The sequence below is a fragment of the Lissotriton helveticus genome, chromosome 7 (assembly GCF_964261635.1).
Source record: "Lissotriton helveticus chromosome 7, aLisHel1.1, whole genome shotgun sequence".
Classification (NCBI taxonomy): Eukaryota; Metazoa; Chordata; class Amphibia; order Caudata; family Salamandridae; genus Lissotriton; species Lissotriton helveticus.
The window spans coordinates 386,953,291-386,977,794 of record NC_136068.1 but is presented as its reverse complement, the minus strand read 5'-3'; the positions used below and the strand labels follow the sequence as shown (position 1 = coordinate 386,977,794).

At 48.5% G+C, this 24,504-nt stretch overlaps 1 protein-coding gene across 8 annotated transcripts in view; it reads left to right on the top strand.

Annotated features, from left to right (window-relative positions):
* LOC144768502 (copine-1-like) overlaps positions 1-24,504 on the top strand; it is an 854,409-nt gene that overhangs the window by 376,605 nt on the left and 453,300 nt on the right. For all 8 annotated transcript variants that reach the window (XM_078652218.1, XM_078652221.1, XM_078652215.1 and 5 more), the window contains one exon: positions 7,377-7,451. In XM_078652218.1, coding sequence (XP_078508344.1) covers positions 7,377-7,451 — 75 coding nt within the window. The remainder of the gene's footprint in view (positions 1-7,376; positions 7,452-24,504) is intronic.

The following is a 24,504-nucleotide window of genomic DNA, read 5'->3' as shown; positions in this document are numbered from 1 at the left end:
GGGTGGGGGAGTGAACATGAGAGGTAAAGTTGAGGGAGTGAAGGGTATCGGAGAATTCCTTAGATGATGAGCATTCGGCGGGATCAGAGGGCCAGAAATTAAAATCGCCAAGAAGCAAGATGGAAGAATTGTTGACTGTAATGGTGGCCAGGACCTCCAAAAAGTCGGGGAGAAACTGTGAAGGGGACTGAGGGGGACGGTAAGTGAGGAAGCAGGTAAGAGGGGGAGAGGTGGAAACTGTGCGAATCACCAGGAATTCCGTAGTAGCGATGGTCGGTAGGGGTAAAATTTGAAAGGGGAGAGTGGTACGTGCGATGACCGCCACGCCACCCCCGGCTCTGCCTGAAGAACGATCCGCCCTGAGGGCATAGTAGGAGGCCGGTAAGGTGGACAGGAGAGCAGGGAGGGAGTCGTCGCAGAACCAAGTCTCAGTTAAAAAGAGAAGATCGGGAGCATGGAGGTCCAGCAGGACCGAAAGTTCGTGCGCATGGGCAACAGCAGATCTAGTGTTAAGGTAAAAGGCAGTAAGATTATTAGGAATTGGCGGAGAAACAGACCCACACCTCGTGGGGGAAATACCAACTGTGGGAGTAAGAAGGTAAGGGGGAGTGAGGGGATCTATGCCAAGAGCAGCGATGCGAGAGCTTGTTGTAGCCGAGATGGGCCAGGGGCCCTGGTAGGTGCGTAGTAGGTCCGGGGTGAAGGTGATAAGTGGGGTAGAGTGAGGCGCCCCTAGTCCCGGCCAGTCGCGGACGGGCGCAGACGGGCTTGCCTTAGGCGCGCCTTCGGCGCGCAATCGACGCGCCCGCTGCGCTCGTCCGCTGCGCTTCCTACCAAGACACATGATTTATAGCGGCTGGACGGGAAGTAGGGGGGGCGTGGCCAACCGAGGGGGCGTGTTTCAATCAGGCGCCGCGCCCTCGAGAATGGCTACCCAGGAAGAGAGTCGTTGCAGAGTGAAGCGCTGTTCAAAAAGTCACAAAGTGCAAGTAGGTGGGGGGGTGATCAGAGCATAGTATCACAACAATTTTAAAAAGGTTTTTTAAAAAACAGCGTTTTTCTCACTCCCGGCTTTCCGCCTCAGGAGTCCTATCGTTAGTGCGACGCCTAGCGTTGACGCGCTCTATTTATATGATCAGCGGGGGGCGTGGCCAACCGAGGGGGCGTGTTTCAATCAGGCGCCGCGCCCTCGAGAATGGCTACCCAGGAAGAGAGTCGTTGCAGCGTGAAGCGCTGTTCAAAAAGTCACAAAGTGCAAGTAGGTGGGGGGGTGATCAGAGCATAGTATCACAACAATTTTAAAAAGGTTTTTTAAAAAACAGCGTTTTTCTCACTCCCGGCTTTCCGCCTCAGGAGTCCTATCGTTAGTGCGACGCCTAGCGTTGACGCGCTCTATTTATATGATCAGCGGGGGGGCGTGGCCAACCGAGGGGGCGTGTTTCAATCAGGCGCCGCGCCCTCGAGAATGGCTACCCAGGAAGAGAGTCGTTGCAGCGTGAAGCGCTGTTCAAAAAGTCACAAAGTGCAAGTAGGTGGGGGGGTGATCAGAGCATAGTATCACAACAATTTTAAAAAGGTTTTTTAAAAAACAGCGTTTTTCTCACTCCCGGCTTTCCGCCTCAGGAGTCCTATCGTTAGTCTAGCTACCCCCTCACCTCTAGAAAAGGCGCCAAGCATTTTGAACTCCTGACTCTACCCCAAACCCCCTCTCAATCCCGTGCTATCTCGCTAGGTAGCTAGAAAATGCTGTTTTATTCAAATTGCAGTAAACAATGGGAACTAAAAAGCTCAGGTTTTGTTTAGTTTTCATGAATTAATTGTTCTTAAAACGACAATGGACAATCGTGAGGGCCAGCTGGTTTCTACATGAGGCCATGTTTGCAGTTATTGCTTCCACTACCCCTGCACACAGCACATGGACCAGCTTTGCCTTTCACAAAGCCTGGTGGGAAGATGCCTGTGTACAGGTGTACCGAGTCAGCAGAATTCGACCTTAAGACGCGGCTGAGACTCAGCAGCTCACCTTCGCAGTACCTAGGATAAGAGAGAGATAGTGAGAAATGGAGAGAGAGGGGAGCCGAGAATAAAAAGAGAGGAAGGGGAGAAGGACGGAGAGCGAAAGGGGAGAGAGAAAAAGAGAGGGAATGAGAATAATAAACAGAGAGAGACGAGGATAGAGGAGAGAGAATGCGGGGGACAAAGAGTGGGAGGGAGAATGAGAAAAAAGCGAGATAGCACGGGATTGAGAGGGGGTTTGGGGTAGAGTCAGGAGTTCAAAATGCTTGGCGCCTTTTCTAGAGGTGAGGGGGCAGGACTCATTCCAAGCAGATGACGCCAGGAGCTGGCTTCACACCAACTCTAAAGGCACACTCAGCAGGGGGCGGCTGTCGGTCTTAGGGGGATACAAGCAGCAGGGGGCGGCTGTCGGTCTTAGGGGGATACAAGCAGCAGGGGGCGGCTGTCGGTCTTAGGGGGATACAAGCAGCAGGGGGCGGCTGTGGTTGTTAGGGAGAGAAAAGTAACGGCTGTGGTTGGGCTAGGTAGCTAGAAAATGCTGTTTTATTCAAATTGCAGTAAACCATGGGAACTAAAAAGCTCAGGTTTTGTTTAGTTTTCATGAATTAATTGTTCTTAAAACGACAATGGACAATCGTGAGGGCCAGCTGGTTTCTACACATTTGTCACCTCAGCATTAACCACATAATTCGAAATGTAATGCATTTGTTACTTAGTTGTTAATGTTAACATAAGTTAATTTGCATTTTTTACATTTTGTTTCTAGTTCAAATTAATTTTATTAGTACACAGAGAACATGATCATTATTTTGTTTTTTTATAGCCATTCTTTAGATAACCTTGCTGCAGAATATAGTCCTCAGCGCCGCAAGATGCTGCAACCTTGACAATGGTAAAGCTTCGCTCAATGGTTTGAGGCCAATCCTGAGGAAATGCATACTCCACAGAAAAACAAGCTATTTCCCATGTTTTACGGTCTCTTGTGAAATATGGATTTATTCATACTTCTGCATTTTTTGCAAAAATAACTATTAAACCGATGACACGAATATATGTGTCAACAAACTCTATATTAGGCTGATTGTATGCGATATGTGCGTCCAACGACCTCGGTTTGCCAATTAAAGAAACAAAATCATTGTTGTCTGTATAAGAATGAATGAGAAAAACATAACTATTTAGAGGCAAAATTAAAAATGGAACTATAAATCGTGGGATCGAATCCCAGCATTTACGCTTGATTAAACTGCGTGACCCTCGGCATATCGCTGCTTCTAGAACGTGCCTCGTTTTCCTTGACGGGCCGATGCGAGCGAGGCTTGAAGAAGCTCGGTAACTCGTGGTAACGTCACCAGGGTATTCTTGAATGCGTCCAAGTTAAAGTTCTTTAACGATTACTTACAAATCTTGAAAACGCTGTTTTTTCGAATACTGATACATGTTAAAAAGTATGTTTTTATAAATACGTTTTTTGCACGATTTTACATTTAAAATTAACGGAAAGCTCTCAAGCGGACACCAAATGTGAATGTGGATAAGAATGTCTGGAATTAGAGATCTGGTCTGAAGGAGCGCACCGGGAAAACCTGCACGTGGAGGCCAGAAAGGGATCGGTGCAACGGAACGCAGCGCAAGAGGCTGATTTTAATGGGGGGGGGGGGGGGACACAGACCCGGCCCCTGACCAAGGCGCACTGAAGTAGGTGCAAGTCCACAGCGCATTCTTTCTTCACGGTTCACCCAAGAATCACACCCTCGACACCACCTCCCCGCACCCCATATTTACGGCGTGCACGGACTGAGTACGACTGAAAAAACACACACGTTTGAATAAAAGTAAATGTTTCATGATATGCAGACGGGAGCAAATCAATGTCCACCCACATATTACGTTGTGTTTGCGTGCCCATGAAGCATTATTTGTTCGCCAGCAAGGTGTGGATGAGAATTAGAGTGGGGAGGTGGTGTGTGCGTATGTTTGTCCCCACCCCCCTGGACTGGGGCAGTACGCGGAGACCAGTGCAGTCAGTCCTTACCCCCGGCTCTCTCCCCCGCGTCGCGGCATGTCTCCGGGTCCCGCAGCGCGACCATCTCCCGGCCCGGGTCCGAGTGGTTTCCTACTCGGTCCGCCGCGGTCAGGTGAGCTCCCATGGCGAGCAGAGCCGCCCTGGCAGGTGTCTCGGGCAGCGGCGGTCACGGTGCAAGTATTGGGATATCTTCCTCCCAGAGCCGACAGCCTTTAATGAGAACATTCCTAGATTGCTCTTCGCCTTATATTGTCTGCTGCTGTCACTTTCAGCCAATAGGGCCACCACTCTCGATCTGGACGCCTGTTGGTGTATGTTTTAGACAGCCGCTTGGCTCACCTTAAGGTTGGTGAGGTCACGCAACACCGCAGCTGAAGGCGAGTCCCGACCAGAGACTGTGTGGTTTGTGGGCATCGCCGCTAGGCCTAGCCAGGATTCGGAAATAATCCGAATAAAGAATATTTTGTTTTGAGAGGCGCGTGCTCGGAGCAGACCGGATTTCATCCTGCACCAGAGTTGCCGCTGAAGCTATGGCAACAGTAGGATAAAGTCAGACGGCCCCGGCTGCTCCCCCCCCCCCCCCCCTGTGCCTGGGCGGTACCGAGGGTGAGTCATTGAGGTACCTGCCAAGGCTTCTAAAACTACCAATGGAAGCTAAAGTCAACAGAAGCTACCTGTGTGCTGTCCCACCAAAAAGTGCATGCGAATACAAAACAAGCGGGAGGGGGCGGGAAAGGGGGAGGAGAGACGCAGAAGACGGCCGGAGCAGGAAGGCGGGTGCCGGCTCAATGCCGGACCAGATTCGGGGGCGTTCCCGGCTTTTGGCTGACGTCGCGTGACGTAGCCAAAAGGGAAAAATTCTCGGGAACGCCCCCGAATCTGGTCTGGGATTGACAGACAGAGCCCTCTACCAATGGCTAGCCTCCATTTATGGAGCTAGCCAATGGGAGGAGGGGGCGGATACCCGACCCCACATAGAGATATCATTAGATTTTGCTAGCGCATGCGTACTTCGTACGCATTGCGTAGGCAAAACCTAAAAAGGAGTAAGCACAAAATAATAGACCACAAACATGAGGCAAATGGCAGGAGTGAAGAAGCGCCACACTACCAAAAAAGTAGTAGTATGCAGGAGCTTTATGCATGTAAAATTTGCGGTGTTTCCTGCCATCTGTGATGGTGTCCGCTTTGTTGCCAGAATGTCAGTGGTGATGTTGCTATGTGCTGATTGACTGCTGAACATGAGTTCTCCAACCCGAAAGCCCAGTTTGAAATGGGGGAAGAAATACAGGTAGCAAATGTACTTTTGATGTGGGACGGTGGGAAACAAAGGAAGGTGAGATTCTAAGGTGGAGTGTATTCCCCCCCCCCCCCCCCCCCCCCCGCCCCCGAGATGTCTCGCCACCCCCCTATGGTTGTGCCCCACAGATTGAAGAACATCTGATCTAGTGGCTCTGGATTGGGCAACTATAGTTTGGTACCCAAAACCTCTGCGCATGAGCATCTGCCTACGATCAGACCGTTGCTTCAGCAGGCTCTCCTGCCGCAGCAGCAAGGCAGAACCTACATAATCTGCACCTCCATTTGTGGAGATTGAGTGAAGGCAGTTGACTGCATTCATCTTGCTCCTGAGGCTGTGAATGCCATCCTTTTTGCCAGGCGTTTCAAGACACACTGTCTAGGGTGGCCGCTGGGCCAAGTTTGTAGCCTGGTGTGGCACCAGCAGTAGTGATCAATTACAGACCAATCTATTGGATGTCTTATTGATTTTATTCTGGACTCTGCAAGGTTGTGCATTGGGCACCGTTGAATGTTATTTGTTGGCCCTTACAGCTTTGTACTTTTACCGGACAAGAGGTCTTTGTTCAAATCACCTGTTGTGATGAGGTTTCTAAAAGGTTTGACTTGGGGGTGTCATCCCAAACCCTTCGTGATACTACAGTGGAATCCTAATTTGGTACTCATTTTTCACATGTGCATGCCATTCGAACCCATGCACAGCTGTCCTCTCTTGCCTGACTCTGAAGACTCTCTCTCTGGTTGCAGTGATTCAGCTCGTCACATGAGTGAACTCCAAGCGGTCTTGGTGCAGCTGCCTTACACAACCATTTTCCCAGAGAAAGTGGTACTGAGTACCAAGGTGGCCTTTTTGCCTAAAGTTGTGACTGCATTCATGTTGGACAATCCATCACCCTCCCTGTGTTCTTGGGGTCGCCTCGCCCCTCAAGAGTAGAAGAGACTTCATGGTTGGACCCTACAAGAGTTTTAAGCTTTTACATTGTACACATCCAAAACTATTGGCCGGATGATCAGCTCTTTACGGGGTTGCCTGGGGCAAAGAAAGGCAGTGCAGGCAAGGCCTTTGCCAAGGTGGATAGTCCTTGCATCAAGATCTGCTCTCTACTGGCCTAGAGGCAGCCTCTGGAGGGGTTGAGGCTCCATTCCACCAAGACTAAGGCGACTACACTGTGCTGGCACGCAGAGTGCCTGTCCTTGATATATGTCAGACTTAGATTGTCAGTGCACACGTTCACAAAACACTGCTGCCACGACAGCCAGGTCGTTCGATCCTGCAGAACTTTTTTAAATGAACTGTTCCACAGATCTGGCACCTGTGGAGGTACTGCTTTGGTATCTATTCTAAAGGTGAGGAATCTGCAGTTAAGAGTATTCAACAGAAGAACAAGTTACTTACCTCCAGTAACGCTCTTCTTTTGTGGATACGCTATGTAACAGCATGGCCTCTGTTCTGTGAAATGGTCTCTTTTTTCCAATCTAAAAAGGTCCTCATTAGAAAACTGCACACTGGTACCTCTGATTGTTGGGCTCCATGTCCAAGGGTAGAGACAGAGTAAGATCGAAACAGACATTGATGCGTAGGGGTGGCACTTATGTGCTGCTCCATCGTCCTTTCTAGGGCAGGACAAAGAGCGCATGGAGCCGCATGGTACCACCTACTGGCCTGCTTCAGCAATGCTGTTTAAACCTTCCAGATTCAGTCTGTTGTCTGGAGATAGTCTAAAGGTGATGCATCTCCAGTTAGATAGACTAGCTGCCAGAAAGAGCGTTATTAAAGGCAAGTAACTTGTTCAAATTGTTGTTTTTTGTTTGCTTGACTGGAATTTGAAAATAATTTCATGAACTTCATAGATCAAAGTCATGGTAGAAAGAGTGCTAGAAATTGGGGATAGGGAGCAAGTTGCTTAAGCATATTTGCATACATGATACCTTTATAATTGTTGTCTGTACTCTTTGGATTCTAAAGGGTGCCACCCTGACCACCTTTCCCGCCTGCAGACCTTCTTGAGACTATTCTTGTTTTTCTATTCCATAGATTGTTTCCAGTCAAAAATTGACCAGACCGTTGGAGCTCAAGAAGGGAAAACCTGCAGGGAAGGGAAGTATTACAGTAAGTGTCATTCGTCGTGTACGATTTCATGTGTTTGATTTTATTGTAATGTTTGAAATTCTTTCATGTTGTGGATAAAATATACTCGCTTTACATGGATATTTTTTTTTCAGTTCAGCTTGTTGGATCTAGCATTGTTAAGTTATTTGCTTTCCGGATGCTATAGCTGTGTGATGCCATCCCACAGGTCTCTGCCGGAGAGGTTTACAAACCTCTTAACAAATAGAACGTTTATTGGTCAGTCATCTAATTAGAGTGGGAGGGAGATAGTTAGGGTTTGCCCACAGACAGCCTTAGCTGTTTGCTGTTGAAGACCTGTTCTTTCCAACCCATTAAAATGTATACTTAAAGTGAGGTTTAACTTGGCTTCTTGCTTTTGATTAAATTACTTTGTCTATGTAGTTTTCATCCTTTATTGTAATGCTTAACCTCCCTATTCGGTTTGTCACACCTTTAGAGCTTTTCTTATTACAATGTGCTGATTGGTTGACCTGTGTCATTTTACTACCTACATTCTCTGACCTTGTGTTCTTTTGCATTCAGCACCCCAAGAAGAGTACATGCGTTTATTTGCTCTCAGTCACAATGGTACCCCGAACCTTACATTTTTATTCCCCCATACAATGTTGCTCTCGCCCATTGCTTACCCCACCCATCCCCATCCTACTTGTCTTTTTTTCATTAATCACCTTTCCTCTGTAATCTCCCTTCCCAGATTAATCCATTGCACCCCAGCCCCTCCCTACCATTTGTTGTCGGTTTTGCCTTGCTTAACTGCACCTCACTCCCCACCCCACTCCTCCAATGTTCTCCTGTCCCTTGCGTACCGTTCTTGGTTTTTTTGGGGGGGGAGGTTACTGCTGCAATGTGCTGCGGGACTATTCCTTTCCTTATGTGAACGTTTGTACACTTGCGCACCTTTTTTAATCTACAGCTGAAAGGTTGGCGCCTGTCATCTTGGAAAAAAGCTTAATGGCTGCTGCATTATGAATGATGCACAAGTGAAAAAGTATAAGGCTTTGTCAATGCCAGTTGAGATTCCTGTTGGCACACCTTAGTAGTCTCCCTACGCACGCTTTTCACTCCAAAGCATAACCCATACCCGTGCAGCCTCTCCACGTGGGCTTCTGCACCATTCCAGTGTTACGTGACACCATTGTACTTGAAGGCTAAGTTAATTTATATAATACACTGCTTGTTGTAGGTCCTAATATTCATTTGTTGGGAGAACAGCAAAATGCAATATTTTAAAAAGCAGAGCACACAAACTCAGTTTGTTCCTTGATCTGTCGCAACTCAAAGACATTTTCAGAATATGGGGCACATTATTGCAAATGAGCCTTTAGTCGGATACATAGATCTTGATGTCCTTTGTCACCTCATCAAAAAGGTACTTTTGCACTAGGCATATGGTCTTAAAATGTTCTTGGATATGACCTCAGCTACATAGACTTATCTGTTCCCTGAGAAGTTGTACCATCTTAGTTTGAGTATGGGCTGTAAGCGTCATCTCTCTACGTTCAGATAGAAAGACTGGCATTTAAAATCCCTTTCCCATCTGCTTCCTTGTTTTTTCTTTTTCTTTGAGCACGCCAGTTGAGCGCTTATGTTCTCTTGCGCTTTCCCTTGTATGTTGCTTTCCTCTTAGTGCACTCACCTTCGTGCTGCGAGTGTTGCTTTCTCTCTCATCCACCCATGTGATGCTTCACTCAACTCTTAGCTTTATTTATTAATCTTTCTTAGAGAAGATACAACTAGAATCGTCGCTATTACTCTGTTTCTAGCAGCATAACGGTTCTTAGCCACTTGGTAGTTTTAAATTGGTGTGCAGTTAATGGGCATTAAAACCAGGAGCCTTAAATATGAATTCTAACAAATCAGCTTGAGGGGAATGGATCTAACATTGCCACTTTATGACATTTGAACGGAACAGACAAGGTAGGTGATATGAAATGCTTTTTCAGCCCGTAGAACTACAGCTGAAGCTGCAACGTCACTGTGTGTTCGAGGCATGTGGGCTGCTAAATTCATATCTTAGCATTAGATCGCCGCCTAGTGTTGGGTCCGGATGATCGCACATTGTTGTCCTGGAAGAGTCTTCGAAGTGTCCTGAGATAGGTGGCTCCTCCCCTGGACTACAGTGCGCATGGGCATCGGCTCCATCCCCAGATTGTTTTTTTCCGCCATTGGGTTCGGATGTGGTCTCGACGTCTCTCTGTCGAAACCGAGAAAAACTAACTTTTAGCGGCCAAAAGGCCTCGTTTTTGTTTGCGTCGGTATTGTCTGCGCACGGTCTCGAGTCTTCCGTCTCTTAGAGCCGGAATAAGCGGAGTTCTTTTTCGCTCTTCGGACTTTGAGGCCTTCTCATCGCGACACGACTGCAAAACTTTCTAACATGGAGCGGAGCCCGTTTAAGTACTGCCCGCTCTGTGGGTCCAAGTACCCACACATCGATCTACACCCGGTCTGTAACAAATGCCTTTCGCCTGACCACGACGACGGCAAGTGCAAGGCCTGTGCACAGTTCCGGTCTAAGAAGACTCTCAAGCTTCGGCGCGCGGTGCGCATGGAAGCCAGACAAGCGGCCCCGGATCCGGAAAACATCTTCGGCGACCAAGAAGAAGAGGACCAGGGTCATCATCTTCAGATCTCCCCGCCCGAGACGGAGGTCGAGGCGGATCCGGCAGACGACGGAGTCGTGGGTCAAGGCCTTGAATACGTCGACGAGGTAGGAGACGACGAAGAGGTTTATGGGGCCGCGGCAGATAGCTCAGGGGACGAGCTCTGCCCCGAAGGTTACGAAGATACCGACCAGGTCACGGGATCGCCTGTAGGCCTTACCCAAGACCCAGTGCCGCAAGCCACGGCCCCGCCTTCTGGCCCGGCCACGGACATACTTGCTGAGCAAACTGTATCGAAACCGAAACCATCAGGTTCGACTACATCTAAGATGGCCGACCCGAAAACGAAACCGAAACTTAAGGACTCGAGTGTCCCTAAGATGGCTGCCGTACCGACGAAACCGACTGTACCCGCTACTCCATCGACTCCGTCGACCTCCGGTCCGCAGAAGTCGAAGAAATCCGTCGACTCCGCTGCTACAAAATCAAAATCGACGCCAGTGGAGGGGTCCTCCACAAAAGATGGTCGGCACGGGTCTACAGCTGCGCCGCCGTCAAAGCACGCCAAAGCCGGCTCCGCGGAGGCCACACAGGCGCCCGGATCGAAGACTGGCACGTCTGCGCACCGGTCCCAGGAGTCGGGGTCGGTGACAGCGGCATCCGCGTCCAAAGCGCACAAGGCCCACAAAGACGTCGGATCCGAGGGTAAGGTCAAGACATCCTCGTCGGCGCCAAAACCCACGGTGAGTGAGGCGTCCCCCATCGCCGAATCACTACAGAGAATCAGGGAGAAGGCCTCTGCTACGTCGGCTCAGATATCATCGCCGCCGGCGCAGAAAGACACTCCAGCAAAGCCTTCTGGAAAACTTCTCTTTATTTTGCCGCCGAAGGAGGCGCCGAAAGCTTTTTCCACCAAATCGGCACCAAAGAAGATGGTTTCTTCAACGGCTGGCCCACTTCCACGTCGGGTACTCGAATCCGAAGATGATTCAGAGCATTTTATCGACGCTGACACAGGCAAATTGACCCTCTATAAGAGAAAAATCACTTCAGAGCCAGTGGACTCATATGTCATCCCTCTGAAGAAGAAGAGGGTGCCCCTAGACGCTTCAGGTCTCATGGAACCAATCCAGCCTCCTCCAAGACGGAGCCCTACTCCCTCACCAGAACACTCTGAGGGTGAGGGGTATAATGAAGACGGGCAATACACTTTCCCTATCAATGAACCAGATGCACAACCGGATTCATATGATGACACTGGTGACCAGGGCACCCAAAGTGTGGGGCTTGACCCGCAGCCTTTTAATGCACGTGCATCCCCAACAGAGGATTCGGCAGGTTTTCATGCACTAATTGAGAGGGCGGCAGCCAATCATGATGTGGACATGCATGCTGACCCGGTAGAGGAAGACTTCCTTTTCGACACATTTTCAGTCTCTGAAAGGACAGTGAAAACGCTGCCTATGCTTAAAGGAGTCCTCAAGCATGCTGCGGACATATTTAAGGAGCCTACCAGAGCACGAGTGGTCAATCCACGTATTGAAAAGAAGTACAGACCAGCACCTGCAGACCCCGTATACATTCGGGGACAGTTGCCACTGGACTCTCTTGTGGTCGCCAACGCCAGGAAACGTGCCAACTCACAGACGACGGGTGAAGCTCCTCCCCCGGATAAGGAGTCCAAAGTGCTAGAGGCAGAGGGCAAAAGAGTAGCTGCACAGGCCGCAAATTTTTGGCGCATTGCAAATACACAAGCACTCTTAGCACGTTACGATAGGGCGCATTACGACACCCTAGAACAGATTATACAACACCTGCCTCCACAGTTTCAAGAGGGCACCAAACTGCTTATTGAGGAGGGAAAGCTGATCTCAAAAGCAGCCATCAAGTGTGCACTTGACGCCGCAGACACAGCAGCTAGAGCTATCAACACTAGCGTTATGCTGAGACGACAGGCGTGGCTCCGCATCTCGGGGTTTAAACCAGATATTCAGACAACCATACTTAATCAGCCAGTCAATCCTGATAGTCTGTTTGGTCCAGATGTTGACACCACCCTAGAAAAAATTAAGAAAGACACTGAAACTGCTAAGTCGATGGGGGCACTCCAGTCACAACAGTTTCGTGGCAATACTTTTCGTCGCTCAGGTGCGCGTGGAGTCACCAGAGGACAGATGGGTCAACAGTCGCAATTCTCAAAAGGTGGAGCACAATCCTCGTTCACAAAACAGAACAAGGGAGGTTACAGAAATAACAGCAACAGAGGTCGCGGCAGAGGAAACAACAACTCCCGCTCCTCTACCCCAAGCAAACAGTGACTCTCTGTCACTGCCCCCCGACCACTTAACACCTGTCGGGGGGAGACTGCAGCAGTTCCTGCCCGTCTGGAGGAACATCACCACAGACAGGTGGGTGCGACAACTAGTCCAGTATGGTTATTGCCTAGAGTTAAAATCCACTCCACCCAACATCCCGCCAAGGCAAAGGCCTATGTCCGCAGAGCACTTGCACTTATTGCAGCAGGAAGTAGTGGCGATGCTGCAAAAAGGCGCAATCGAGCTCGTGCCAGTGGGAGAGGAGGGCACAGGGGTATATTCCCTGTACTTCCTTATTCCAAAGAAGGACGGATCTCTCAGACCCATTCTAGATCTACGTCCCCTCAACCTGTACATACTGTCAGAACATTTCCATATGCTTACACTCCAACAGATTCTTCCCTTGTTAAACCAAGGGGACTTCTTAGCAACCTTAGATCTCAAGGATGCTTATTTCCACATTCCACTACACCCGTCCCACAGGAAATACCTCAGGTTCACTATCCAAGGCAAGCATTACCAGTTCAAGGTCCTACCCTTCGGAGTCACCACAGCCCCAAGTGTGTTTACCTAGTGTCTGGCGACAGTAGCAGCGCACCTCAGGAGGCATAACATCCATGTCTACCCCTACCTGGACGACTGGCTCGTTCAAGCCAAGTCGGAGCAACAGTGCGCTGCAGACATGTCAACTACCATTCACCTCCTTCACAATCTAGGTTTCTCATTGAACTACCCGAAGTCGCATCTTCAACCGGCACAAGTCCGGCAGTTTCTAGGTGCGACGATCAATACCCTGACGGCCATGGCTCAGCCAAACCTATTCAGGATAGACAGCATGCTGTCTCTAATCCAGAGGTTCAGACCACAACACTCACTTCCAGCGAGAGTGTTCATGCAGTTGATAGGCATGATGGCCTCCTGCATCTTCATAGTCCCTCACGCACGGTTACATATGCGCCCGCTCCAGGAGTGCTTAGCAAATCAGTGGACACAGGCTCGGGGTCAATTGACAGACCTAGTGTTGGTTACCAGTCGGGCATACGACTCTCTGCATTGGTGGACTCCACACAACCTTTGCAAGGGCCGACTGTTCCACGAGCCAGTGCCACAGATTATCCTGACAACGGACGCATCTCTCCAGGGATGGGGAGCTCATGTGCTCAATTACACAGTGCAGGGACTATGGACGAAGCAGCAACAGAAGATGCACATCAACTATCTAGAACTGATGGCAATCTTCATGGCTCTCAAGTCCTTCATTGTACATCTGTGCAACAAGGTAGTGTTAGTCCGGACGGACAACATGACCGCGATGTACTACATTCAGAAGCAGGGGGGCACCCACTCGCCGCAGCTGTCTCGTCTTGCTCAGGGCATGTGGCGGTGGGCCATTCAGAGGAACATCTTCCTCATGGCAGAACACCTCCCGGGAAAGGACAATCAGATGGCGGATCTGCTCAGCAGATACAGCCATCAAATGCACGAGTGGGAGTTACACCCATCTGTACTCCACCCGTACTTCCAGCAGTGGGGTCATCCGGAGATAGACCTGTTTGCAACAAAAGAAAACGCAAAATGCCAACACTTTGCCGCCAGGTTTCCTCACCCACAGTCGCAAGGCAATGCGATATGGATGAACTGGTCAGGCAAATTTGCGTACGCTTTTCCGCCAACACCTCTGATACCACTGGTGGCGAGAAAACTAAGGCAACACTCGGTGACTCTCATCCTGGTTGCCCCAACGTGGGCGCGCCAGGCCTGGTACACCACGTTCCTCGAACTATCAGTGGTGCCGCATCAAAGACTGCGCCTCACGCCCAAACTTTTGACGCAGAACCATGGAGAAATTCAGCATCCAGATCCGCAACAGCTCAACCTGGCGATCTGGCTCCTGAAGTCCTAGAGTTTGGCTACCTTAACCTACCTCCAGAATGTATGAACATCATCAAGGAGGCAAGGAGGCCAACTACCAGAGCATGCTATGCTGCAAAATGGAAGCGTTTCGTCATTTACTGTACAGCCAATGACATCAACCCGCTAGATGCATCTATCCCTAACATCATTTGCTATCTGTTACACCTTTACAAGTGCAATCTTGCGTACACTTCCATTCGGATACATCTATCCGCCATAGCGGCTTATCTTCAGAACAGGCAGCATCTCTCTCTCTTCAGAGTGCCTGCCATTAAAGCTTTCCTTGAAGGTCTGAAACGAGTCATTCCCCCAAGAACACCGCCAGCTCCGGTGTGGAACCTCAATGTGGTCCTCACCAGACTGATGGGACCACCATTTGAGCCACTGCACTCGTGTGAACTCCAGTTCCTGACGTGGAAAGTAGCTTTCCTAATTGCTATTACGTCATTGAGGCGTGTTAGTGAGCTACAAGCGCTCACAATCCAAGAGCCATTCCTTCAGATTCATCCAAATAGGGTAGTGCTACGTACTAACCCCAAATTCCTTCCGAAGGTGGTGTCACAGTTTCATCTCAACCAAACTATTGACTTGCCAGCATTCTTCCAAAACCCACAAACGGTGGCGGAAAGAATGCTCCATACCTTAGATGTACGGAGGGCGTTGATGTACTACATAGACAGGACACAACACTTTAGGAAAACAAAACAGCTTTTTGTTGCCTTCTCACCACAACACAAAGGCGACCCTATTTCCAAAGCGGGAATAGCCAGGTGGATTGTAAAGTGCATCCAAATATGTTATCAAAAGGCCAAGCGCACTTTAACGATACCCCCAAGGGCGCACTCCACACGCAAATTGGGGGCATCCATGGCTTTCCTAGGAAACATCCCTTTAGAGGACATTTGCAGAGCAGACACGTGGGTTACACCACATACCTTTACAAAACACTACTGTGTTGATGTACATTCCAAGCAGCAAGCTGCTGTAGGACAAGCTGTTCTCAGAACACTTTTTCAGGTTTCTGCAGCTGGCACGGGCAACCGCCGCTGATGGAGGGACTGCTATGTATTCTATGCTAAGATATGAATTTAGCAGCCCACATGCCTCGAACTGAATATGCTACTTACCAGTATGCATCTGTTCTTGGCATGTAGGGCTGCTAACATTCATATCGCCCACCCTCCTCCCCGGTGCCTGTCGCAGCTGCAGATATACTATTGTATTAAGTCTTTAGCATGGACATCCTTTCACTTTTCACTCCATCTTCTGCCACAATGGCGAAAAACAATCTGGGGATGGAGCCGATGCCCATGCGCACTGTAGTCCAGGGGAGGAGCCACCTATCTCAGGACACTTCGAAGACTCTTCCAGGACAACAATGTGCGATCATCCGGACCCAACACTAGGCGGCGATCTAATGCTAAGATATGAATGTTAGCAGCCCTACATGCCAAGAACAGATGCATACTGGTAAGTAGCATATTCATTCCACGTGGTAACCATGTTAGGTGAAGATGCATGTGTTGATCCATTAGGAGTTCAATACCAATGCTTTTTCAGAGGAAGCACACCGTTTCTTCCCGATCAAATTGTGTAAACATGACTACCAATGTCTGGGCAGAGCCAAATCCCCTCTGTGGTACTCCTGAAAGCTGTTTATAAGTTGATCACATTATGTCAGTTGAGAGGTGCGGCTTCAAACCTGACCTAAAAACACCAGAAAATGGGTCCCGAAACAAGGCTTTAGTAAAAGAGCAAGATTCTAACTCCATTGCAGGCAAAATAAACCTCTTTGGGGAGCCAGTCCTTATGTCTCAATTCTGAACTAAAAGAAAGCATGATTACCAGCAGCGATCGGCTAGAGTGATCATGCGTCCATAATTTACACTGTCAGCCCGTAATTTAGGACAAGTGTCCTTTGTCCATAGCTAAATCTTTGATGGACATTTGTCCATGAATTGAAGCATGCTGGTAGATGACCTTGCCCAGCCCCCAGCCCCCCCCCCCCACCCCCCCTTTCACAGGCTCCACTTTCCCTAGAGATGGTAAATGCTTGCTGAAAATCATTTTCAAACAGTGTGCACTAGTTCTCTTTCTTATCTTACAAGTGAATTCATTGCTGTACATGCAAGCTGCAGATTGCAAATTCCTCTATCCAGCTCTTCTTGGAGCAGTGAACATATTTAAATGAGCATAGAAAACTTAAATGTCGCTACAGTTTGAAATTGCTGAACATATTCCTTGATATAAAGGAAATATGTGCCACAGAGACTTGAAAAAGGAGTATTTCCTTTTCATTGGCACATCCGTGTGTGTTTGTGTGTATCGAGTGTATGTATGTGCCTGCATTATGTCGGATTGGATAGGTCTGAGCTACTTACTTCAAAGTTATGACAAAGACAGTAGGCCTAGCTTATTTATTATGAAAACCATGTGTTAAAGCCTTAGGCTTTAAAAGTGGGTTGTTATCACATTGTGTTACAGGCTATAGACCGATTTTGTTATCTGTCCCCTCACATATTACCATAGCTGGTAAGGGTTTTAGTATTGGTCATCCACTCTGGCAAACCATGGATGTTTTCTCTGTGATTGTTAGGTCCGTTTGAGAAAGGTTTATTGGTTTGCAAACTGTTTTTTATTTTCGTAATTTTACCACTATATGCATGATGCTTGTAAGTCTATATACATTTGAATAGGACAGTGTCTGTTGTGGTATGAAAGGCCAGTGTCTGTTGTGGTATGAAGCCCATAGAAAAGGATATAGGTTTTATCGTTTTTTTGGGTTAAATGTGACACTCCCTAGGTTTGAAAGTTTTTATCAGGAAATAGTATGACATTCAGTAGGCCTTAATATGAACATCCCACCACAATAGGCTTTTAAGGACGGATTGTTATTCTACTGTGTTAAAAGCCTGTAGTCCGGTGTTACAGAAATCCCACATATTAACTCAATAGGAAGGAATTTTGATGTTGGTGACTAAGCTGAACAAAACATGGGCTAGATGATGTGCACTATGATAATCTTATTAGACTGTCCTGCCAGGGATTTTATATTGTTTTGATAACTGTAATTTTGTACATATTTTTGAGTTTATCACATTATACCTAATGGTTGCCTTGTGCGAAAACTATGCCCAATAAGGTCTGAGATGACAAGCCAGTGATAAAGGTTATAAACCTGATTGTTATGAGAAGTTACAATAAAGTTGATAGAGCGCGCAAGTCACCCGACTCAGTTTACCATACTCACCTGGGCCCAGAAAACAACAAAACTTATCGTGAGTTTAATCAGGTAACCTGTGCACTTACTCTAATCAGTGATTTATGAATTTCAATTAGGACCTATACCATTGACTTACCAATCCTCGTCATCGGTACCTAAAGTCCTAAGGGATTAAAGGAGTTTAGAATAATAGGTAGAATAATAACATTTGCACTCATATAATAACCACAAACTCGGGAAAGGTTTAAACTCTTTATCTAAATTTCTTAAATGTCTTAATCCAAATATTAAACATCAGAAATCTTTCAATCAAGAAAATAATGATTAGAATGAAAATATGCAGAGATTTTATAAAGCTAACATTACGCATTTGACAGGGTGGGAAGAGAGAAGGAAACAGTAAAATGACATACCCACATTGAATATTTATCTAATATGGCGTGAAAATCTAACCCTGGCCAAGGGTCAGTTTAAAGGACAGAACCCCGAAAGTGCAGGCACCATAAAGGCAAGCAGGAGCAGATCAGAATCAGGACAGGTAAAACCAAATTGGATCAGGACAGGACCACCACAGGCTAAGACCAGCACCCGCAGTTAAAGTTGCAACACCTGCGTTACTCCCTCTCTGCAGCTAACAGCCAGAACCCGGTAAGAGTTATCGATCTCTCCGACAAAGTGCTTCGCCAGCACTTCAGCTCTCAAACCCATCTGGGTTTCGAACTATCTGACAGAGGGCTCCGCCAGCACCTCTGCTCCCGTTCACCTATTGAGTGCATTGGGTCAGTGACAGGTCAGCTATTCGGACTAGTCGGACAAATTAACTAACTAAGCCTACCCTAGTTATACTATTTCCCAGGTCAGTGTACCACCCCCCAATGTTGCAAGTGTAAGGATCCCCTATTTTGATTGGACAAAAGGATGAGGAGAGGTCATCACACCATACCAAAATGAAACTTTTAGAATGAATATTAATGTTTGCATTCCGCCCATCAATTTATTTTCCCATGCACTTTTATTCCACCCAGCAATGAATGGAACAATATCAAACAATGTATTTATGCTTGTACAGTCCAGCTTCTTCTGTGGGGTTGAACGTTCACGCTCTCATGAGCATCATCTGGTGGGACAGTAGCTGGCATGGGTTCAATGCCACAGCTTGAGTTTTCTTGCTAACTTTGCACATGCGTGGTGTGGGTTTCAAAATGGAGTCAGATACATTTCAGGGCCTAACCCGAGCTGATAGTAAAGCAGAAAAACAGTTTTGGAACAAAAAAATAAATGAATGCACTGTATACCACTTATCTCTCTCCCATTACTTTATATTTAACTATTGCGTTAGTTAAGCAGAACAAACAGCTTAGCAAAAGCAGCGGTGCAAGCTTCTTGCATGTGAGGACATAGAGCAGCCATCTTAGTTCTAATGCGCAGAAGCAAAAGATTCTCTCCAAAGCAGAAAGTACGTCATGTCACGTGAGTGTGACAGACGCATGCGCAGTAAGAAATCCCGCGTAACAGCGGCCATATTAATGCAAGCAGATTATCGTTAGTAAAAGCACATATGCAAGCTTCACCTAGATGTCATGTAATGCAATATTAATAGGACAAAACATGTTGATTAGTACATTAACGTTATGTCGAAGACTGAATACAAGCAAGTCGCAATACGTGCGAATCCTTGCTCCATCAAAGTCATTAGGCCTAGCATATTTATTGCCAGCATATGTCAAAGCCAATATGCATTTAAGGGTGGTTTGTGATTACTCTATATTTGTCTACAAATAGGTGTTTTGTTACATTGAATCCCACAGATTACCATAGTAGGTAATAGTTTTGTTTGTTGTCCCTCTGACGAATTGTGGGTATTGAAGAATCTTAGGTGGATAAAAGGATATTCGAGATTCCCAGGCAGTTCTAACTGACACCTGGCTTGCCACTCATTTAATCTGCAGTGTGTTTCATCCCCAGTAACCACATTCTCTAAACCAGGCGACCATTATGGAATGCTGCTGTTCATAGTATATCATTGTTTTACTATTCCAAGCTGGCCAACATGTGTCTATGCTTGGCGGTCATGCTGCAACTTTAAAATAATAGGCTATGTACAGTACCACTGCAAGATGCCCACTGATGTTTAGTTTAGTCATTGCAAGCGCAAGCCCACCCTGTTAAGACAGCAGCTTGTTTTCTTTTATCTAATTGTACTCTTTTAATTTATCTTGCATATGTTGTGTTATATTGTGATTGTATCAGAGTAACTGCAAGAATGAGTCAGTGGATATTTGAATTGATGTAGGAGGCCAAAGATGAGTTGAGTGCATGTATAATAATCTATCTGGTAGAAACATCTAGCTGCAGATTTCTTAACTTAGAATATCCCCAGGCGTCAGACTGGATCCGGATTTTTTGACGTCATCCACGTACGTGACATCAGCGAGGTCATATAAGTTCCTCCTGGCGCGCTGACTTCAGTTTCCTTTTCTCCCGCGTGCAACGCGGATCCGGAGTAAGCGGTTCCTCTGGCCTGTTTTCAGGCCCTTTTGCGACGCTTCGCGTCTGGAACAGTGTGCGATGCCTTCTGGCTTTAAAACTTGTACTTCCTCTTCGCAGCAAATGTCTGTGACGGACCCACATCTTATCTGTATGTCGTGTCTGGCCGAGCATCACGACTCCACGGACTGCGACGCCTGCAAACACCTCAAGCCGAAGTCCCAGCGGGAGCGCTGGATGAAGCTTCTTCCTTTGGCATGGCTGTCCCGGTCGGAGTCGTCTCGTCCCCCGCCTCTTCAACGCCGGCAGGTCCCTCTACTTTCCAGTTCCGCCGTCGCTCGCCCTCTGGGGCCCGGGGCCGTCGTTCACCACTTATTGGTAAGTCACGGCGCATGTCGCCGAGGTCCTCGACCTCACTTTAATCTGTTGGGGGCACTGGTTCCCGGAACATTCCGGACGTGCGCCCCCGACAGTCGCCCCCCTTCTATCCGCTCTATCCGGGTGCGGGGGCGACTCAGACCCAAGGGAGGCCTATACCGCGGCTGTGCAGGCCACCCTTGGGTCCTCTCCCGGCCCTGGGGCATTCTTGGGGCTTCTGCTACTTGCGGGATCCCTGACGGACTCATGGCGTGGCCCAGGCTGGGTCCCTCTCTACGATCCATATGGTGTCATCAGGGTGCGGCCCGGCTAGATCCCCCTCTACGACTCATTGCACCCATGCTGCGCCGCATAGTCCTGTGGGGCACCCTATGGTGTCGCAGGTGGTTGCTGGTGCTCAAAGCCTTGCTTCCGGAGCCGGGGTCGGCGCCGTTCCGGTGCCGTAAACTCGCCTCCCTGGCTCCGCCTCAGTTTCTCTCTTCGGAGGCGGAGCCTGTTGTGATTTAGGCCTGAGTCGGCGCCGATGGGGCGCGGGAGGCTTGCCTCCCTGGCTCCAGCGCCATCTCTTTCTTCGGAAGGGGAGCTTGTCATGGATTAGGCGCCGGTTGGGGCGACTCAACACCGGTCGAGTCGGCGCCGGGCGGGGCTCAATCAGCGCCGACTAAAGTCGTTTTGGCGCCGCATGGACGCCGGGTTGTTGACTCTTCTCCGGAAGCGTCTGGAGAGAGTTTGGCGTCGCCCTCACGCCCGGCGATGCCAGATGTATTCTTGCCTGTGCCCCCTTAGAATATGTGGAACCGACAGGATCCCCGCCTCCTCAGAAGACCCTAGTCTCTGCAGGCTCCTCGCCTACTCGAGCCCCATCAGGACCCCCATTCGTCAATTGGGCTCCCCTCAGTTGGGCATTAGTTGCACCCTCAGTGTCTTGGGAGGGTTAGCTTACAGCCCTCACCTACAGGTGAGCTGCTGTCCCCTCCACGGAGGGCTACGGAGGCTGGTGCAGCTTTTCTGAGAGTAGTCTCCTTGGCCACTCGGATTTTGAACATGCAACCCCCTTCAGCACCCTTATCTGTGGACCCGCTACTTGATGTCCTTTACCGTGGATTAGGGAATGTGGAGCCGCTTCTGCCCTTTGAAGCTTCTCTTTGATGCCCTTTTGGGTACCTGGGTTCGGCTGGCTTCCGGTGACTCGTTCTGTCTTGCACCGCCACCGTCCTGCTCCACATGATCCTGTTTGCTTATTTGTGCATCCTGACGTGCAGGGGTTTGTTTTGCAAACTACCTTCCCTTCCTTGCCCCGGCTAATGCTACCTCCCTCCCGGGAGTCCAGATGGCTTGAGTCATGGGGTCAGAACATCTTTGCCTCCACTAGTGCTGCCCTACGGTCAATAAATACAGTGTGTGTGCTGGCTCGGGCTACCTCTGCCCTGTGGGACTCTGCAGAGTCTTTGCTCTCTGCCACCACTGAAGGCGCTCGTGTTGACCTCCTTTATCTTCTCCGGGATGGCCGTGACCTTACTGAGTTTACGATCCGCTCTGCTTTGGATACTGCTGATTCCGTAGGCCGGGCTATCGCTGATTAAGTTGCCTTGCGGCGCCATGCTTGGTTGCGGGATAACGTTTTCCCTGAGAATATTCGGGAGCAGCTTGTTGATTTACCCTTTGGGGTTTTGTAGTTTTATGCTCCTGCCGAATCAGCTGTTCAGCGCCGCCTTGTGGGCTTTTGCCCTCCCCCTTAGGCCTGTATTCCTCAGGCGTTTGTTCTGGGGTGGTACCTTTTCATTTAGCATCCTTTAGATGCTTTGTGTTTTAGGCTGGCAGTAAGCCTTAAGTTTTCTTTTCGCATGGTCGGGGTTAGTTACCCTGTTATTTAGCGTCCTTTGAATGCATTTGGCATTTTGAGCTGGCAGTTAGCCTACTGTGGCAGTGTTCCACATATTGTTGTGTTTGGTCCTCTGACTGTGGTTTGCCCTAAGAGGTGTTCCCCATTGTTGGGGTGTGCATACTCCGTGTGGTGTACTTGTATGCTATTATATAGCTCTGCTTTGTCAACTGGGCCCAAGAGCTCCCTTGGGCTCTGTGTCACCTGGTGCTTTTATCTGCCGTTGTACGGTGCTCAGTTGTGCCTTGGCTCCTCTTCTATACGTCAGGGGTCATCTTGCTTATTTGCCTCATTCGCCTCCTTGGGAGGTTTTTAGGGTGTTTATCACGCTTTAAATGCGGCTACCGTCTGCCATTAATGCACTAAGTGTGTTCCTGTGCAACCATGTTGCGTAATCGTGGCTCGTTTACCCATCTTGGCTATGTATATTTAGATTATATATATATATATATAAAAGTTCCATGGGTACTCTTCTTCCTACGTCTTCACCTTTCTTCAAGGCTGCGAGGTCTGGTCCAATGTCTCCATGTGTCAGGGAGATTTTCAGTGATGCATGCAGATTGCCAATGAGATCCCTTTTTGCATTCCACTTACTGGGGTGGTTCCCCAGTTTTACACTGCTCTCTTTTTGGTGTTCAGATACTGAACGATATCTCTTTCTGGAAAAGGGTTACTTCTCTTCCAGTCGGAGGGTGTGGTCTAGAATTCTGAGATTCTTCCTCCGTTTCTACACCTTGGTACTATGGTGGCTCTTCTGCCCCTTACTTTGGATGTGCCTCCTTTATTAGGTGTCACCCTATATTATATCAGCTGGGCATGCGGGACGGCTCTTCCGATGTGAGTCGTCCTAGGTCTACACCCTGCATATCTGTATTTCGTGTGTTGGTTCTCACCTTAGTCTTCAAGCTGCCTGGTCGGGCAGTCTTATGCTTATTTTATCTTCGCCACCTTTTGGTTTCTGTGGCTGTTTGCTCTGTGCATATTTCTGTGGTGGCCCACATCAACGTGCTTCAGATTGTTACTGTTCGCCCCTGTTCCCCTTTTTGGGACTAGGTGTGCACTTGGCGTGTTTCTTGGCCTGCACTTCTAAAAGCTTTGCTGAGTTCTACCTCTTGACCTTTGATTCTTGGCTGTAGCCGCTCTGGCCTTTCTTCCGTGGGCTAGTATGGTAGGCTCTGGTTGCATCTCTTCATGTTTCTCCTCAACCTTTGGTAGGTGTTCACATAGTGCGCCATTAAGCTGAGAGTGGTCCTTCTTCCCCTCTCTCTCTTTTATTCTGGTATATGACTGGTGCCGTTTTTACCTCTCATGCTTGTACAGGTATGGTGTAGCGCCATTCTAGCACTTTTGGGATGTCTTGCATCCAGTTATCTTTTGCTCTTTCAAGCGAGTTGGGTTGCTGTCTGGCTGTTCTGCCACAGCCTCCCCCACTGTCACTCTGTTGCCGGCTTAAGTACTTGACGCTTTCTATTGTTCTGTCGCAGACCCACCTCCTCCTTGGGGTATGGCTGTGGTATCTATTCTAAGTTAAGGAATCTGCGGCTAGATGTCTCGATCAGATGTACGAGTTACTTACCTTCGGCAACGATGTATCTGGTAGAGACATTGTCTAGCCGCAGATTCCTTAACGCCCACCCGTTCTGCTAGGACCTTACCAAGTGGGGTTCTCCACTGGCCTCTTTCAGTTACCATTGGTTTTTCTCTCACGGGTGCTCACATTGTTGTGTCCTTATAAGAATTGCCATATACAGCTGACTCCAAGTGGTTTCTTTCCTGTAAAATGGTGCCTATTGATTCACCTTCACCGGGAGATTCATCTTCTTTTTCTTTTCTTCTCCTGCTGCCTTCCCTCCCTCCCACCTTCTCTATTGACTCAGGGTTCTGGTCTCCTCTGCAGAAAAAAAAACCTGACGTCAGCGCGCCGAGAGGGACTTATGACCTCGCTGACGTCACATACGTGGACAACGTCAGGACGGGGTCATGTGGCGCCGGCCCGCAGAGGTGCTGCTGCAAAAAAATTCCCGGATCCAGTCTGACGCCTGGGGTTATTTTAAGTTGAGGAATCTGCGGCTAGACGTCTCTACCAGATACATCGTTACCGAAGGTAAGTACCTCGTACTTTGAGCGCCTAATCAGTCATTGTCACAAAAGGCACTGTCCTAAGCCAGTAACTATTGGCATTGCCAATTCCTGTTGTCAAATATGGTGGATGGAGAACACAGCAAACTGGTAC